This window comes from Penicillium cosmopolitanum (genome assembly GCF_028827165.1).
Source record: "Penicillium cosmopolitanum strain IBT 29677 chromosome Unknown utg000006l:49.0-5199605.0:1.0-5204138.0, whole genome shotgun sequence".
NCBI lineage: Eukaryota > Fungi > Ascomycota > Eurotiomycetes > Eurotiales > Aspergillaceae > Penicillium > Penicillium cosmopolitanum.
In genome coordinates, this window is record NW_026622676.1 from 2,756,992 (window position 1) to 2,774,945 (window position 17,954).

The 17,954-nt window shown below is 48.8% G+C and overlaps 5 protein-coding genes across 5 annotated transcripts; 2 read left to right on the plus strand and 3 right to left on the minus strand.

Moving 5' to 3' along the window:
• Positions 1–920: 920 nt before the first annotated feature.
• On the plus strand, positions 921–2,203 carry N7509_005555 (alpha-hydroxy acid oxidase; the record flags this gene model as incomplete). Its single annotated transcript, XM_056630192.1, has 3 exons — positions 921–1,060; positions 1,116–1,435; positions 1,497–2,203. 3 exons carry the CDS (start codon positions 921–923, stop codon positions 2,201–2,203), a joined length of 1,167 nt encoding a protein of 388 aa, XP_056489494.1.
• A 106-nt stretch (positions 2,204–2,309) lies between these two features.
• On the minus strand, positions 2,310–3,106 carry N7509_005556 (MscL family protein; the record flags this gene model as incomplete). The annotated part of the gene is made up of 4 exons (XM_056630193.1): positions 2,310–2,417; positions 2,473–2,617; positions 2,700–2,900; positions 2,970–3,106. The coding sequence occupies 4 exons, from the start codon at positions 3,104–3,106 to the stop codon at positions 2,310–2,312; spliced, it is 591 nt and encodes a 196-aa protein (XP_056489495.1).
• Positions 3,107–3,876: 770 nt separating this feature from the next.
• Positions 3,877–5,109, minus strand: N7509_005557 (uncharacterized protein; the record flags this gene model as incomplete). Its single annotated transcript, XM_056630194.1, has 5 exons — positions 3,877–4,231; positions 4,283–4,656; positions 4,718–4,785; positions 4,841–4,877; positions 4,927–5,109. 5 exons carry the CDS (start codon positions 5,107–5,109, stop codon positions 3,877–3,879), a joined length of 1,017 nt encoding a protein of 338 aa, XP_056489496.1.
• A 1,529-nt stretch (positions 5,110–6,638) lies between these two features.
• Positions 6,639–7,754, minus strand: N7509_005558 (DUF614 domain protein; the record flags this gene model as incomplete). Its single annotated transcript, XM_056630195.1, has 2 exons — positions 6,639–6,874; positions 6,947–7,754. 2 exons carry the CDS (start codon positions 7,752–7,754, stop codon positions 6,639–6,641), a joined length of 1,044 nt encoding a protein of 347 aa, XP_056489497.1.
• Positions 7,755–13,489: 5,735 nt separating this feature from the next.
• On the plus strand, positions 13,490–17,570 carry N7509_005559 (inositol polyphosphate kinase KCS1; the record flags this gene model as incomplete). Its single annotated transcript, XM_056630196.1, has 3 exons — positions 13,490–15,414; positions 15,477–15,569; positions 15,671–17,570. The coding sequence occupies 3 exons, from the start codon at positions 13,490–13,492 to the stop codon at positions 17,568–17,570; spliced, it is 3,918 nt and encodes a 1,305-aa protein (XP_056489498.1).
• Between the last annotated feature and the right edge of the window lie 384 nt (positions 17,571–17,954).

Here is a 17,954-nt window from a genome sequence, read left to right on the forward strand (position 1 = left end):
GGCGACTCCGGCCCTAGTTATAGCAACTGAGATTTGGAGTACTATGTTCCTGGTTTGACACAATGTCTTATCTGAAGCTTAAAGCAACTATAGCGAAGGCATGTACCGGGCTCTTCGGAAGGTTTCCGCAATTTGTCACAGTCTGTTGATATTGACTGGTATATTGTTTGCGCGACTTTGACCTCGAAATGATCTGGTTCTAGTTCTGTAAGCCGGGCGGAACCTAGCATTCAGGTCCCAGGTTCCAACTTTTGGAACTGGGGCTGGACCAACGACCTTGCTTCCTTGTTCACACCTACATGAACCTGCAGCACATAATTTTGCAGAGCATTGCTCAAAGAACCCCTGTTTATAGTCATTGGGCCATGGCATCTTCTAACCCTAGGGTAGTAATTATACAAATTTCTATTGAATGCCAGTAATACACTTCCAAGGTTAGCAATTAAATACCTAGGTATAGTTAATTAATACTAGTACCACAAAGGTAAAAGGCTATAGTATTATATACCCGTAGTCAACACCTTCAATCTTTAATGCCAGTGTCTGTTTGAGTTTTACGGTAGTTACCTAGGTAGTAAATGTGATATAATATAGTTCTTAGTATAAATCTGCTAGTACTAGTATGGTTACATGATGGTTTCAAATCAGTTCTTTAACCATCATAAAGCTCGTACAGTTTTATGAAACTTGCTTTTTTACCTCCTCTCCCAGCGAGCTAACCATTCATCTTTAGTCTTTTTCTCATTTTTGGTGATGGCCAAGCCTGCAATACTGCCGAGGTGGTCAGTCGACGGCGATATTCGGGGCTTCTACCGGATTAATTTCCGGTCGAAATTTGACGACCAAAATGTAGATTTCCCCTCTTCTGCTATCCTATCATTTTCATTAATTCGACTCTCAGCTATCAGAGCACGAGCAATATGGCCGAAGAAGATCCCATTACCATCGATCAGGTGGAAGCCATTGCTAGAAGAAGGCTTCCAGCAAATGTTTACAATTATTACTCCTGTGGCGCAGACGACCAGACAGCGGTAGAAAGAAATCGAACTGATTTTGATCGGTATTCTCTCAGGTCTTTTCTGTTATCTAATTCGAACGCTAACCAAATCGAACAGACTATTTATTCTACCCCGTGTCCTTTGTGATGTCGCTGAAGTGGATACATCGACGGAGTTGTTCGGCCACACATATCCTCTCCCCATTGGAATCGCTCCCAGCGCAATGCAAAGACTAGCAGGAGGTGAAGGAGAAATGGATGTAGCCCGTGCAGCCGCCTCTATGGGCTTGAACCTCACTCTGTCCTCCAACTCCACCACATCTTTGGAAGATGTAATGTCTATCAATCGCGAAATGGGATCCACAACACCATTCTGGTTTCAGTTATATCTAGCAACTGAGCTCGATCTCAGTATACCTCTTATCAAAAGAGCAGAAGGTGTGTTTCAAGTCGCTCCATTTACCTCGGTATTCAGGATTTGGAGCTAATTCTCGCGCAGCTGCGGGGTACGAAGCGCTCGTTCTCACAGTTGACACGCCGATTCTTGGTAATCGTGTCAATGAGCGACAGACTCCACTTGTTCTTCCAAAAGGTCTCCACCTGGCCAATATTGGAAACGATTATGGACAAAAGACAGGCAAGCCAACTTCCAATCGAACCTTAATGGATGCGCGCTCGGCAAAGCACGCACGCGAGATCCGTCGAGAGATTGGAGATGGGGCAAATAGCGCTTCTCTCACATGGAAGGAAACCATCAACTTTTTAAGACAGAATTCGAAGATGAAAATTATTCTGAAGGGAGTCATGGCGCCGGAAGATGCCCAGCTTGCTATTGAGCACGGCGTTGATGCCATTGTTGTCTCTAACCATGGCGGTCGCCAATTAGATTGTGCTCCGTCAACTATTCAAGCTTTGCCGGGAATTGTTGCAGCTGTGAGAGGGCGAATCCCAGTCATTCTGGATGGAGGAATTCGGCACGGAAGCGACGTCTTCAAAGCGCTGGCACTCGGGGCTGATTTTGTGCTCGTTGGCCGACCGGCGTTGTGGGGACTCGCATATGATGGTCGGAATGGTGTTGAAACGGTGATGAATATACTAGAGCGAGAGTTTTCTCGTACCATGGCTTTGTCTGGGGCTGTGAATATCAAGGGTGTTCGCCAGGCGTCGATAAGGCGCTCTGTGGAAGGTCGATTGAGCAAGATTTAGTTTTCAAGATCATGATCGGGCTTTTCTAGATAATCAAACATGTATCAATTTCTTTTGGGAATCTAGCTATCTCGAATTAGAGATAGCTCCTTTGTAATGAATGTAGCTACGCTCTATCGCCGGTAAGAGTACTGTCATCGTCCTGGTCCTCCTGCTCCCCAGGCAAGTCTTCTCTTCCATCCTGCCAGCTTGAGCAGTTAAGACAACGTTTAGCCTGGTAAGTGGTAAGCCAATGGACTGAAGAAGGTGGGGAGGGACTGTAGTCGCACCTCGACGCTAATGAACTTTTTGCAGTACCTGCATCTCACGGTGGGTTTAATGATTTTGTTGTGTGAGACGGCCATGTATAAGTGAGCGACCGCAAATAACGTAAGGCTGACCCCCATGAAGTTGAGGATCGTTTCAATAAAAAGACTGTTCCAATAGTCAGAATAGCACTCCGGCATTTGTTTCGCACGGATATTCAGTTTCGGGAACTCAGGGGCTGCCAACATACCCCCACGCAAGCACGAGAGCCCCATCGTCTCTGGCCTGCTTCACCGTATTGTAGCCTTGGCCGTGAATATAATTGGGACCTTTGGACAAAACCGCGAATTTCTGATCCATGTTCTTATTCAAGAACGGCAGAAGAGAGACGACCGGCAGAACAACGTCCGTCACGAACGATGTCACCACTTTAGTGAAGGCATTACCAATTCTGTAGTTTTGAGCATGTCAGTCTGCAACTCAGATCCCTGCTAAGATCAGGGTCGGGGAACGATCTAACATCAAACCAAGCGCGACTTCAAGAACATTATCCCGCGCCGCAAAATTGACAAAGGCGCCCAAGCCATCCTTGACCTTTTCGCTTGCTGTATGTCCGACGCGAATCAACACATCGGTACTTTCATCGAGTCCACGCATCTTTGACAGTTAGATGCTGTGTGACCTTGCCGTGGTATATGGGGGCTCTTTATTTTCTCCGGGGTCAGTTCTCGCACAGAGTTTCTCGCGTCATTGTGCATGGCTGCTAGTCAGGTGGGCGTCGGGGCGGGAGGGGCTAGCATTTGGTGCCGCTTGGCAGAGAGGGGGACATCTCAGATGCCTCGTTGTCACGGCCAATGGGAGCTCTGATTTCAAGATTTCCTGATAGATTTTCCATGATCGACGCTTGCCCATAGCTTCATCTTGCGCATATGGCTTCTCTGTGCGCGTCACACTCCCAGCCTTTGCGAGGTATGATCGTTCTTTATCTACACGTAAGGAGCCCGGAGTGGATGTTGTTGGAAAATAGACTTTCTTGAGCTATTTCCCCACCAGAAGCGCCCCGTCCTTCATGTGAAATACGGTGAAGAATCATCATGATCTTTTGAGGAACGAAATTTTGGGGAGGGCGCGATTGAGTTGCTACCGCGCGGGCTAGCTACTAGTACTACACTCGGGCATAATTTATACCTGTGAGATGGTTTTGCGTGCTATACTCTCGAATCAAATAATTGACATTGTAAAAAGGTATGATAAATATGTTGTTAGGAAATTATTACAGGTCAGAATGATCAGTGCCCAGTTGTATAAAGTAGAAACTTGAATGTGAGAATAGATGGTATGCAAGACAGAGCAAGCTGCTGACGAGATTCCAAGGTATTATAAACGCCAGCCAGGCACCTAGAGGGTATATCCATTTTGATAGGTACTCATGCAGGGCTATCGGGGTGACGAGTTTCCTCGTTCGAGAGAGTGGTGCTAGTAGCAGTGTGCACAGTCGTACCATTAGGACTGGGTGTGTCGCGAGTCCAAGATGATTTTTCATTGTTCTTCTCAGCAAAATCGTCCCGGCTACTAGCATGAGTCGAGACATAGCGCGACCAGACCCTTTCGTGCATGACTTTGAACAAGGGTCGCATGTTGGACAAGCAGGCAGCAACGATACCGACGGCCGGCTCAATGCATGTCCAGACACTTGGGTTGACCTGAGTGTAGGTAATATCATCGCCCGCCTCGGAAAGTTGAACGAGGGAAACGAGACGAACGATATCAAATACAAGGGTCCTATATCTTGTTAGGTTTAATCTTTGATTTTCCAGAGAATGGGCGACTTACAAGAATCCGACGACGAAGATACCCGACAGGCCAACCTTCTGGGCGCGGGAAATGGGTAGGTTCCAGACAGTGTGCATGGGCATGAATAAAATCATTGCATCCGTCACAATGTTGGGGATCTGGAGTCCATAGTAAAATTTGCCCATGTTCAAGCAACCTCCGGGTATCATAGGGTGCCACAGCTTCTCGGTCGGTATGCAGGTGAAGCAGCCCACCAGGATACCACCAAAGGCCCATAGGACGACGATAGCTGAGACGATCCAGACCATAATTTTCATGCTCTTAACGGGGAATAATCGCCGATAGAGCATGAGAATTGAAAGTTTGATGCAGCCAATGCAGCAGGTGTAGAGGATTGAGCCGGTAAAGAGGGTCTAGTACATATGTAAGAGTTAGAAAATACGCTGATTGGTGAAATTACCATATACAACATACCTTCAAGTAGACAACCAACTGTTCGGGCTTCACATAAACAATATGTGTTCCGAGTCCATTATAGAGTACTGCAAAAGTCAATATCGTGGACCATACACGCGATTAGGATTGTGTGAAACCTACAAACAACTCCAGCGATAGAAATTCCATATTCGAAAAGCTTGTCCGGTCAGTAATTGAAAGCGAGAAAAGATTACATAAAAGCTCACCAGAGCTCCTATCATTAGGAAGTCATCGAGGTATAGACCAGTTCCATTCAATTTTCGCGAGATGACTCGAAATCCAACCGCCACTGTAGAAAGGATGAAAGCGAAGCAGGTCGATGTGATAACAACATGGCGCAGATTGTGGTGGTCGTAGCCAGCCGCAGTCTGCGAAGCTGAGTCGGCCATGGTGAACGTAGGTGCGTCTGCGTATAGCAACAATCAAATGTTACCCCTTGGCTGATGTTCTAGGATGTGTTCAAATATAACAAGAGTTGGATATCGTGGAGAGAGCCTCGATCAATAAATATAAACAGGAGAGCCTCGGAGCCACGCAGAAACCCGATAGTCTGTTTAGATCGTGGTAGACAGGTCTTAAATGCAATGTTCTGCTACATGGCGACGGCAAAAAATTGACTTCTCCAGTGTTGCTGTGCTGCCAATGCCACCCTATAGTGGAATAATAGACCTATCGCGCCCTTACGTCTGATCCAGCGGTCCATACCCGAGATCTTCATCGCGCTTAATGTCTGCAAGAACCCTGACGAGCAGCCATAATATGGCTTAGACTCAATCGGGGCAAAGTGTTGAACGTAAAGTTCTGGGGAGTCTCGTCCGCGCCCCACTGATCCCCAACCAGCCACCAACTTAAGTCGACACATCCACTCCGCAACTTAGCGAACCTCAGCTCTTCAGAAATGACCTTGCATACCTCCGTGGCTAGTGTGCTGTGGGGGTATTTTCTGAGTGCAGGGTATTGGCAGGGTTTCGGGATCTTCGTCTTGACAGGCTTATCCGATGTTATGATCTCATTCAACCCGGCTATCTGGTTCGTCCGATCGTGGGATCGCAAGATCTCCGCGATCGCACGATCACACAGAGACCTCTGGAGCTGTGAGCCTTGACACATCTCAAAGGCAATATGCAGTGAATTGAAAGGCCGTCTGCTGTCAGAATCAATTGCCCCCAATTGCCCCCGAAGGCAAACAGACATCCCTGCTCGATTATTGGAACCATAAGCTCACGGGAAGTCTATCATGAAGGGAGCGTTACTTGTTGACTAGTTTGTTCCTATATTGCAATGATCCTTGCACAGTATAAGCTTACTTGAGGCATTGACATCATTTCGGATTTTCAAAAGCGAGAGCGAGAGCGAATTGGATATTTTCCTTTTGCTGCCGTGACACCCACTGCGCAACTCGATCACCCGCATGTTGAGCCAGAAATTCCGTGTGGCTGTGATCACCGTACAAAGTGAGCCTTGTCTCGCTCTGTCATCCCTGCGAATCAACAATAGTGTATGGAAAAGGTAACCGATTTGACATCCTTATAGATGTGTGGGTTGTCTGGCCATCTGACAGGTCCGAGTACTCCCAACAACCAGGTCCGAACCTGAAGATCGGCAATGCGCGTGGAACTTGCGTTCAAGTTATTCTACCTTGCCACAATATACAGGACACATGCGATGCATATGCATATGCCCTCTAGTTTTCCGATTTTTTACTCGGTGAAATCAGTATGCCGGGATATCACCCAACTCCACCAATTTCGTTGATTCCGACTGGACAACAGAGCGCGGAGGGAAGATCTGTCTTGTACGCCAATCAATTCGCACCCGAGGGTCGATTATGTATAATTCATCATCGTTTCGTTATAGGTACAAGACTGCGCATTTCATACATATTCCAAATTGCTGGACGTGGTACTGTACTCTGTCGTCACTTCGGCGGCGGTGGATACGCCATCGGTCCTGGGGCTGTGTATGGCGAGAGCAGAGTTGCACCACGCTCAAGAGCTGCGCGTCCACGCTGCTTCTCCCGTTCCTGAATTTCCTTCTCATCCTGAATCAACGTGCAACATGTACAGCAAGTTGCCCGCACACAATCTGAAGCAATTCCTCCCTGGATCCCATACGCGTTCCTCGTCCTCGTGTGTTGTATAGTTGCAAAAAGCCCTAGAATGTCACGGTGTTAGGCACGATTCTGACTGCCTGGCCACATGGACGCAGAAAATTCTCCTGACTTACATTGACACCCGCATAATAGAGCCATCGCAGTGCATGACCCATTGCATGTTTCATAGCCTAGCATGTTTGTGGGGTCCTCTTTTCTTGACTTCAAGCTGAGGCGGTGCTGGGTTTTCCCATAAAGGATACATGGGCACAGCAGCCCCATGCAGCATGTTCCTAAATTCGAGCATTCGCATAGACCATGGTGCCATGCGCCTCCCATCACTTCCTGATTTGGATGCATTATTTGCCCTGGCTGATGGTATGTTGCCAAGTCATCTATCGCCGGTGTCTGTGAGGGAGCCGAGGCGGGCGGAGGAGGAAAAAATGGCGATCTTGGTGACTGCAGAGGGTTCGCATCGGGGGTGATAGTGAAGGTGTCTGCTCGTCGGGGAGGTTCAGGGTTGGTTTTTGGTGGTAAGGGGCCCGGAGAATAAGGCGGCTGGCCGTATGCATACTGAGGTGATTGCACATCTATCTGGAGCTGCTGTGGTTGGGGCTGGGGAGTATCGGCCGCTGGTGCGAAATGAACAGGATGTTGGTCAAATTGTGGGTATCGCGAGTATGTGGGAATGCTTCCTTCGTCCACCTGCGACTCTTGTTCGTCTTCTTGATACACTACCGCTGCTTGAGGTTGCTGGATTGGTTGCTCGGGTGTGGGCTGCTCTTGTCGATGGACTGGCGGTGGGTTCGCTGGCATTGGAGGGGGACTTTCGAGATCATAGTTCTGCGTCCGGGCGTTCATTTCCAGTGGAGTCTCAATGAATGAGTATCTTTGATTCTGTCCCACCTGGGTATTGAGCTGGAGTGGCTGTGGCCGATTCATGTTGACGGCAGCAATTGCTAGAAGCTCTCCGCTGCAAAACTTGATCCTCGACTGCGACCGAAGGTGTACTCGTACTCAATATTCCGTAGGCACAGGGGATGCGCAGTCGATGGTCGTGCGATCCGCAATTAAGGAGACGGGGAGAGCTAGAATTTGTGATCGCGACAGACGCCGCACCTCAGGAACTTCCCCTGGAGATCAATATGCGATACAAGCTCGGCTAACAACTCAGGTGACAGTTCGAATGACATGCGACGGCAGATCGAGACAGGAAATGGAAAAGAACATTGAGACTGTTGAGAGCTGGAGCTGCGTGTGATGGGGGATATCCGCCGTGTTCAACGAAGTGGAGATGTCGATGTGTTTTGAGGGGGGCCAAGTCTGATCTCCGCGGGGTCTGAACGATATGACTGGCCTAGAAGCTCCAAGTTCATGGCGAACATGGGTTGCTAACGTGGTCCTGGCACCCTAATGGCCCTAATGCATCTTGTTCACATCGTTCCAGCCGCTGGTTGGGCTGGAGACCCGCCCGGCACCTCCCGTTAAGTCGTTAGGGCCATCCTCATCACACGCCGAGCCAACCAACCAGTGTGACTCGCGTGTAACTGAGTTCTTTCTTCTTAGCGAATGGAAATGGCAGTTCAATCAGATAGAAAAAGTATTCCAACTTGTAAATATGGAAAAGAAAGAAGAAGAATAAGCAAACAGGAATTGAATTAGTGAAATACACTCATTTTAGGGTAGTTGTTGTACATCTGGGGTATAGATTAATCGCCCTGGATTCGAGTCTCCAGCGGAGTCACAGTCGTGTGCCATTCTTGTCGGTGATTGAAGCGCTAGAACAGCCCGCTACGTCACAACTGCAATTAAAGTACCTCGAACTGCCTACGAAAGCGCGAAAGTACGGACTAGTAAATCCATCCGTGTCTATCGGGGCGTCTGCGGCCCGGCCCTAAGCAGCGCCCCATTTAGGAGATCTAGGAGTCTACTGTTTGCCAGTAAGATATCAAAAATAGAAGACAAATAAGCATATACATACAGTATTTCCGGAATTCGGTGTCACCACCTACACTCTTTCATTGTTCCCTGAACCCTAACGCCAAGAAGAGCTAATTTATTTCTGGAGTAGTTCCAAAACACTCTGGTGCTCTATGTAGGCCTTGTATCGTAGAATACCGGATTATTGTGTAAATTGGTTCTTTGTTTAATACATGTCATACCGAGACAGTGGCTGCCTCGGTGCCCCACGTCCAAACATTCCCATTTGGGTTTGCTCCCGCAGCTGAATGTGAACTTGTCATTGCTAACGTCATACAAACGCAATGAGAAGATGGCAAAGCCGAATCAAATTCCATGCTCATATTTTCAGCAGCCCGGCTTAAACGATAATTACTGTGAATTTTCGACGGCGCAAATTTTTGTTTAAACCACGAGAAACATCTTACTCATCGGAGGCAGCTTCGAGAATCAGATGGCAGTCGCTCCTTTCTCTTCATACGAACGTGTGAACATCGGTCATGGCACGCTCATCGCTGTTTGGGTTACTTTTGGCGTAGCAAGTCTTGTATTTTGGACTCGAATCGTTGTACAACTTAATTTGGGGAAGCGGCCTGGAATAGATGATTATTTGATGCTGGCGGCCTGGGTATGTGAGTTCTCCGCAAGAGAAGCGAGCCTGACTTTAACCATACTGCGATATAGATTCTACACACTGTGTGCTGTGCGCTTAACACCGCTAGCATTCATTGGGGTCTTGGCCATCACTACTATGATCTGAGTCTGTCGAGTTTGACCTCAGTCGTGAAGTACCATTGGCTAGCACTTCCTTTCGCTGTGTTCTCGCCAATGTTAGGGCGAATATCATTCGCTGCGTTTTTGCTCTCAGTACTTGCATTAGTATCACGGCGACGCCGGCAATTCCTCTTCACCTTGATAACTTTGCAGATTTTGATTAATGTCTCTCTTATTATCCTCGCATTTTGCCAGTGTCGTCCGGTTGAAAAGCTTTGGGGTTGGACCATAACTGGGAAGTGTTGGCCGACTAGCATAACAAGAAATTTTGCGTATGCTCAAGGGGGTTAGTATTCTATTCAATTTTTCTTTTCATTTTTCAAATCATTTACAAGAGTATACATGGCTGATTTGTAGATAGCATTCAACAGTTTTACCGACTTGTCGCTGACGGTCTTGGCTGCAGCACTCATATATCGTCTCAAGGTGAAACCTTTGGAAAAATTAACACTCATGATTACCATGTCTCTAAGCATCCTGTGAGCTGAATAAATCGTCCTATCTAATACGTCGCATATTCCCTAATAACAACCTAGGGCTACCGTCGGCAGTGTTATGAAGACTATTTACGTTGAAGGCTTGGGAAAACAGGATCAGCCATGTATCGCGACATTACCATAATCCCTTAGAGTCAACTAACCTGCCTTTCAGATACTCTCCGTTTTTTGGTCATCTGGTATACGTAAGATTATCACCTTTTTACGCTGCTGTCTCCATCATTCTGACTCGAAATAGTGTTGAAAACAACACGGTTATCATTACCTCTTCTATTCCTAAGATCAAGCCTTTGCTTGACAAGTGCCTTCGAAGTTTTAATCTTTGATGAGGAGGTTAATATTTATGTTTCTCCAGATCCTTCAAGGCCTCAGATATCTATAGTCGTGTAGAAGTTTTATACTGTATCATGAAAGGAGCGATGACGGAGTCTATAACTACAATGTAAAAGCGGTACATAATTGTACATTTTATACTTTCCATCCTTGCCATCTTGAAAGTGCCCTGAAATGAACGAAGTGAGAGGAAGGGTGTTAATAAACTTGGATGTACGTGTGCGCGAGAACGTAGTGAAAAAGGTTTTACCATTCATATATGGACTCTCTTGCCACACGCTTCTCTGATTCGCTCGTTGTAATGCCTCCGTATTACCCTTTTCGGACTGGCTTCTAGGGGCTTTAGGGTTCTAGGGCTATTCCTGCAGATATCTGCAAGTTCTATATCTATCATTGCATCCTATTCTGCACGTTTGCTGCATCTTAATCGGGAAATTGTTTTGCCTATTACCATATGTGCTACTCTTCCAAAGCTTGTAGATATCAGAAATCAAACTATGCAATAATTTTTCGAGATTCATCCCACATTTAACCAAGCTGTTTTCCACGAGATGTAAGTATTCATGGTTTCACAATGCTGGCTTAACAGCGTTGTGATGACTGTGGTCGACAAGTGCGTTTATCGCCAGATATTCACCCTCCAAGGTGCCCTGCTTGTCGATTGTCCAGTCATGTATCATCGCAGATCTAAGGGCGCCTTCCTGGGAATAGAATTGGCCAAAGGCCAGAATACCCAGATGCCATACAGCACGTGATACCAGCTACTGTAATCCAGCTAGAGGCACACTTTTGTATCATGTTATAATAAGACCCAGAGTAGACTTGGCTAGGTTGGGAGCCATAGTTTGTAGTACATCCAGTAGAGTGATAGCGCAAGTCAACGTAGGGCACTCAGGTTGCAGCTTCTCGCCTTACAGGTAATAAACATTTCCCCCGCTAATATGATAATCCGGTAATTTCCGGTACATTCTCAAAACAAATGAGCAAAAGTAGTTTAGCGTATCTTGGCATTTAGTGTTCGGGAAACAATGAAAGAGTGTAGGGGGTGACACCGATTTCCGGAAATACTGTATATCAAACTCAATTTGAGATAATCAATCCAAGTCTGGCCTACTGTAGGTAGTAAGTACATCGGGTGCTTCGTTCAACACAGTGGAGAGCTAACATGATCGGCGGTCTTCTTTTTTGCTTTTTCAGTCACGGTCCTAATTTTTGGCCCCTTCAAGATTGCTGCCCAAACGCATGAATGAATGCCTGTCGAGTTCAAGTTGCTTCAGATTGATCGATTCACTCACGAACCCATGAATATAAGTATGGAAGGCGCCCTGGTGAGTCATATCGTGATAATAGTCGGGCCATCCGATATACGAGCCCAGGAGTATAGATAAACTCGCACATCTACATATTCAATTTCAAGGTCAGGTCGTTGCATCCCAAACTTCAGGTTGCCAGACCACCCCAAGTCTTGGCTTTCGGTATCTTCATGGCCAAACACACTATTGGTACGGACCTGGGTTAGTGCTGCCTACAACTTGGAACCTACCCATGACACAGGCTATCCTTGAAAGCTTCCAAGTCGAACAAACCTCATGATGCCGATCTGTAAGTTTTGCTAACAACGCCACAGATGGCGGTGCACACCCAGTGCTTGAAACCAACCTGGAAATTAAGCATCGCGCTCGGTCAGCTGCCCCTGGCACTTGACCGCTGCTTCTGTGGAGAAAAGCTAACATTCTCCGGATCCTTCGGGATGAGAGCATGTCTCGAATCCAAGTCAAACCAAACACATCCAATTGCAAGCACTGGATCAAGCTGTCCGAAATAAATGAAGAAGTGACACCTATGGCTGACCACGATGGCCGCACGCCGTACAAGAGGATCGGTGATTGGTGCAAGGTGATGCAGAAGAGCGTTCCAAGAATCGACTGATCGACCCGAGAACTCAGTTATCCCTTGCCCCCACAAGTTGAGACTTACCGTTGGGAGCCGGACCAAGGATCCCAGCTGGGGAAAGACAGCGGCCTCCAGTTGTTTTGTCCACCTGGGGGGGCCACCTGGGTACTGTACTGAGTCATGAGTAGTGGTTACATTCCATGATCTATCCCGTGCTCGATACTGCGAGTTTCTCAGGCTCATCACAAGGAGGGTGGTCCTGGCCCTTGCAAGATTTGGATGCCACGAATCATAATGCCCGGCCTTGGGGGGTGAGAGTCGATAGGTCGTGCAGATCGCCGATCTGCACCCCTATGGGAAGCCAGTTGTAGATATGGCCGCTGGAATGGAGATAAAGCCGCAGATGCAAAGTAAATGTAGGGTGAGGGTGATTCAAGGAGAGGGTGAGAGAGAGGGAGAGGAAGAAACAGTGATAGAAAGAGAGAGTGTGTGCGAGGGAGAGAGAGAGCAAAGAGAGGCAACTTCCTTGTCTCCCGCCAAGTTCCCCAAAAGAGTCTTCCTCTTCCTCTTCCTCTTCCAACTCCAACTCCAACTACCCACCGCTATCCACACTCCCTTACTCCTCCTCCTCCCCCCTTCCAAACTTTTTTTTTTCATCTGCACCTGGCTCCATCTCATCTAGAAGTCTTCTGTACCCCAGTGACTCTAGTAACCCCAACTCCAGAAATCCCGCTAAAGAAAGCCCCGATCGGATCCACCCGTTGTTCAAGGCGGTGACGGACGATCGGCGTCACTGTCCTACGTTGGCTCCAAACTGCAGCTTGATTCCTTTATCTCTTGAAGCTCAGACCTGAAAGCCGTCTGTGAAATCCCGGCCTTCCGACCCCATTTTACGGTCAGCGCAACCTGTAAGAACTCGTCCTCCGCCAACGTGCTTCAACGCCTCTCTCTAGCTGTCCACTAACTCGTCTTTTCTGCTCTCCGTGACGCCAGAGTCTCATCTGTCTCGCTGCTGCTGCTGCTGCTACTGCTGCCGCTGCTCCTTCTCCCTCGACTTGTGTACCCGAACCGTCTCGCCGCGTCTTTGGGTCTTTGTGCTGCCGTGTCGCCGTGTCGCAAACGTCTTCCCCTCATTTCTGAACAGTTTCCCCAGTCCCTCCAATAGCCATCTGTCGCTGTCCCTACCATTCCGATTGTGCAGGCCTGACCAATGTCCTCTCCATGTCAAACCCGCCTCCCGCTCCCGAACACTCCTTGCCTGACCCCCTGGTAACACCTGCTGCTCCCGCCCAACATGATTGCTCGGAAGCCGAGTTGTCGTCGGTCAACCCACGTCACCACTTGTCGCAGGACCAACATTCGTTGTCCCAGGGGGCTCAGCAGGAGACTCAGTCCCCATCGCGCGCGGAATCCCCCACCATCCGTCAATGGTCCCAGCCCACCCCGGCCTTCGCCCTAAAAAGGACCCATACCTTACCCTTGGAGACACTCTCCCGTCCCGACACTTTCCATAGCCCTCAATTGTCCGAACGTGACAGTATCTTTGCGACTCACTATCTGCCCTCGGAGAGCGGCGCTAATACCCCACAATTGCCCCCCGAGAAAGTCGTGGAGAATGAGAATGACCATCAGGTCAATTTGATTCCTGGTCTCGATGATGTGCCTGGATCTCCAAGTCCTGCCTCCAAGGTCTCCCCCCTCCGTTCTTGCGTCGACCCTTCCCACATGGAAGTTGACGCCCGCAGACATTACCCATTGCGCCCTACTTCTCACTACTCAACCTCTCGGCTCCCCCGCTTATCTCTCTTGCGCTCATCTATCTCATCCGCGGATCAGCTGAAGGCTCAAGACGGGGAGGCGAGTGTTACAGTGCACTCGGTGCCTGCGGGTGAAACAGGTACGAATACTAGTGCTTTTGAAGACACTCCCACTGAGCGCAGTCTACTTCCTTCAGCTATAGACGATGTCTCTCACTCTCCTGGCACGTTGACACCCTCAGCTGGCCACAACTGGCCATCGCCGGAGGGAGAAGCTGTCCCCTTTCCTCCCCTCACAGACCCGAATCGAGGTCGTCGGGGACGACTGGACAATTCCATTGAGGCCAATCTCACCAATGCGGAGCCAGCCTCCAACGTGCGCAGTCGAAAATCCAGCCATTATCTGGGTCTATTCAAGGAGAATACCACTTCCCCAGACCGCAAACGATGGGAGGACCGTGATCGAGCTCGGCTGCACGAAGGGCATGCCGATTTGAACTCCGTGATGGATTTCGACCAGCAGAATTCGACGCCGTCAATAGACGAGGATGTGTCGCTTCGCAAAAGTATCTCGCTTCCCTCATTGAGTGATGGGCAAATCTTTGAGCCGTCCACTCCAGTCGACCCCCCTCGTCAAGCAGATCATGAAGATCCCTTCAAGCGCAACCCACCGACGTTACCTCTGAGTCTCTTAGAAGAAATTCGAAACTTCCACCTCACACCTGGCGGAGGCCGCGGATCTTCATTCTCCAAAAGTATCCCGACTCAATATACCGAACGCAGTCGGGATTATTTCCAAGCAGAACCCCACATTGAACGTTTCAACGAGTCTCTAAGCTCTCTTGATGAAGAGACTGGTCAAAACTCGCCCCAGTTCGAAGATGAGGAGGAAAATGAGCAAATCTCATCTGCAGTCTACTTTCCTCATGAAAGAGTCGCTGTACCCGAAGATGACCAGAGGAAAGAGCCGATAGAGGCAGACCCCCATGGTGTGCAAACAGTTCAGATATCAGCTGCAGAGACAGGCCACGAGCTGATGTTGGTCCCCCAAGAGCGTAGCAAATCTTCCCAGCAGGAGGTCGGCCATGTGGATATATCCTTTCGATCTAAGAATGAAAGTAAGATCCTTCATGGCGATTTGTCGGGTCTTCGGTCTCCGACAGATGGCATACCAGAAAAACCTCTGGGTACGATTTCTGAACACAGCTATGATCACGGTGACAAATCCACTACCGACTCCGAATCTGTATCTGCCGATGAGAGTGTACACTCCTCTACCCTTGATGATTCTACCACAGGTAGCCTCACCGATGACGCTGATACACCCACCGCGACGCCAACCCAACGACCAAAATTTACCCCTAGGCGCAAGCCCACCCCCTCGGCGCAGTGGAGTTGAAGCCTTATCGTCATCAGGTGGGCGGCCACACCACCGTATTTCGTTTTTCTAGACGTGCAGTCTGCAAACAGCTTAACAATCGTGAAAATGAATTCTACGAGCGTATCGAACGGAGGCATCCTGATATGTTGCTGTTTTTGCCGAGGTACGTCTCCTTCCTGGATGGCAGTGCTGAGAGGGACTGGCCAGCTCAGCACTTCTTGTCCGCCATCCTTCCCGAATTATATACTAACAAAGCCGGTGCAGATACATTGGTGTTCTCAACGTAACTTTCTCCAAGAACCCGAAGCGCACGAAAGGTCACTCTGAGCAAGGCGTCATCTCCCCGGAATTACATCAAGCAAATGGCGCATCAAGTGTGAATTCTCATGTCATAGAAGCCCCCGAACCGCAGCGAATTGTGAGCCAAAAACAGATTACCGGCGTCATTCCCAAGGTCATTCTCGAAAACAACCGCCATATTATCCCAGCCGATTTGTTTGGTCGGCCCCAACGGCTACGAGTTGCTGAAAGGGCGTTAACGCGACCGCGCTCTGCTGATGGTCTTGATAACATCGCGGCCGGTTCTGATCCGTCGTCTGTCAGACAACGAAAAGCTAAAATATGGGGCGCTACGACGGTAAATCGGAAACTTCAAGAACAAGTCCTTCGAGAGGTTTTCAGCCCTCCTGCAATTCATCAACATCGTCGGCATGCCCGGGGGCATCTCAATTTGCCAAGAGCAGCCTCGGATATCCCGTATCGCCGTGGAAACCTGTCAGAGGATCACACATCGAGCAACCTGCCACCGTCATTGACGATGACGAGAGTCACTACCCTGGACGCGCCGATTATGGACATGGATATTGCACCCTCGACCAAGGATGGCATAACCCTTTCATCATCGGCATCCACCGCATTTGAAGACAAGCGCACCCGCGCCGAGACAGACAAAGCCGAAGATGATCTCAACCGAGCAGCTTCATTGAACCGCGGTCAACAGTCCCGGAGAAGACACTCAGGCAGTGGCTTACAAAGGCGAGGAAGTATCAATTCACGCAACCAAAGTGAACTTGTATTTTTCGACGATGAGGGTTACGGTGGAGACAGGGAAGATGAAATCTTCTCCATGGAGGGGGACGCCCCAGGGCTCTTAAATGCACCACCCACAGCATTGCCATCAACCTTGATTGCAGCCAAAGAAACTCCACTTGACACTCACACAAATCATTTCACATCCCCGAGCAAACTTCATGATGCAGCAGTTGCTATGGGAGGCAAGGATGGTGCCGAGTCTCAATTGCCAAGTAACCCCAAGGATGCCCTGCTGAGAAAAGACGAGCGCGTTCAGTTTTTCCTACTCCTGGAAGACTTGACAGCTGGCATGAACAAACCTTGTGTCCTTGACCTTAAAATGGGCACCCGACAGTACGGCATCGAAGCGAATGAGAAGAAAAAGAAATCTCAGAGACGCAAATGCCAGTCAACGACCTCTCGGCAATTGGGTGTTCGTCTATGCGGTATGCAGGCTTGGAATGTGAAAAAGCAGGAATACATATTTGAGGACAAGTACTTTGGTCGAGACTTGAAATCCGGCCGTGAGTTCCAAGATGCTCTGACACGATTTCTCTACGATGGGGTAAGCTACAATAGCGTAGCAAAAAAGATTCCAAATATACTGGAGCAGTTATCCTTGCTAGAGAATATGATTCGCAAGTTGGACCGATACCGGCTATACGCGAGCAGTCTCTTGATCTTATATGATGGGGAACAGTCAGACCCTTCTACCCAGGAATCCAAACCCCAGAGCAACGGACGGCCAAAGCTGCAACGCCGTACCTCTGAAGATGGCCACAACACTCCCAAAGTTCAACTGAAGATCGTGGACTTTGCAAACTGCGTCACTGGCGAGGACGAACTTCCTGCCGACACGGCATGTCCACCACATCACCCGATGGACATCGATCGTGGCTATCTGCGAGGTCTTCGAACACTCCGAATGTACTTTCAACGAATTTTGAAAGAGACCGCACAGGACGAGTTCGTGGAACGCGGAGAGGGTGAAGCAATCGCGCTTGGCTCTCAGCCTGCTGTTCGTGAGACGCCCTCGGATCAATACTACGACGAGAGTGTGATGGAGACTGATACAGGCGAAGTCAGTTTCTGAGGTGATCCTACTTTTCTTTTCTTTTCTTTTCTTTTCTTTTCTTCTATTCTCTTCTCTCCTATTCTTTTTCTCTTCTTTCTGTGTTCTTCATCATTCGGCTTGAGGGTCGACGTCATGGCGTTTGGGGATAACTAGATAACCCCTCCCACCCCGGAGTTACCCTGTGCTTGTTTCCCCACCATTCTCATTCCCATTCTTATTTCCTTTCCCCCCCCCCCCTTCCCCGAGCTGTTCCCTGGCCTTACTTAGGGACGGTACGACTAACGACCTCGACGGATGTTTCAATGACCCTGATCAACGCTTGGATGCATTTAGAACCCGGCGGACTCTGCTCTTTTGCTTAATTCGTGTTCTTTCCTCTCCTATTCCATTCCCCCTTCTCGC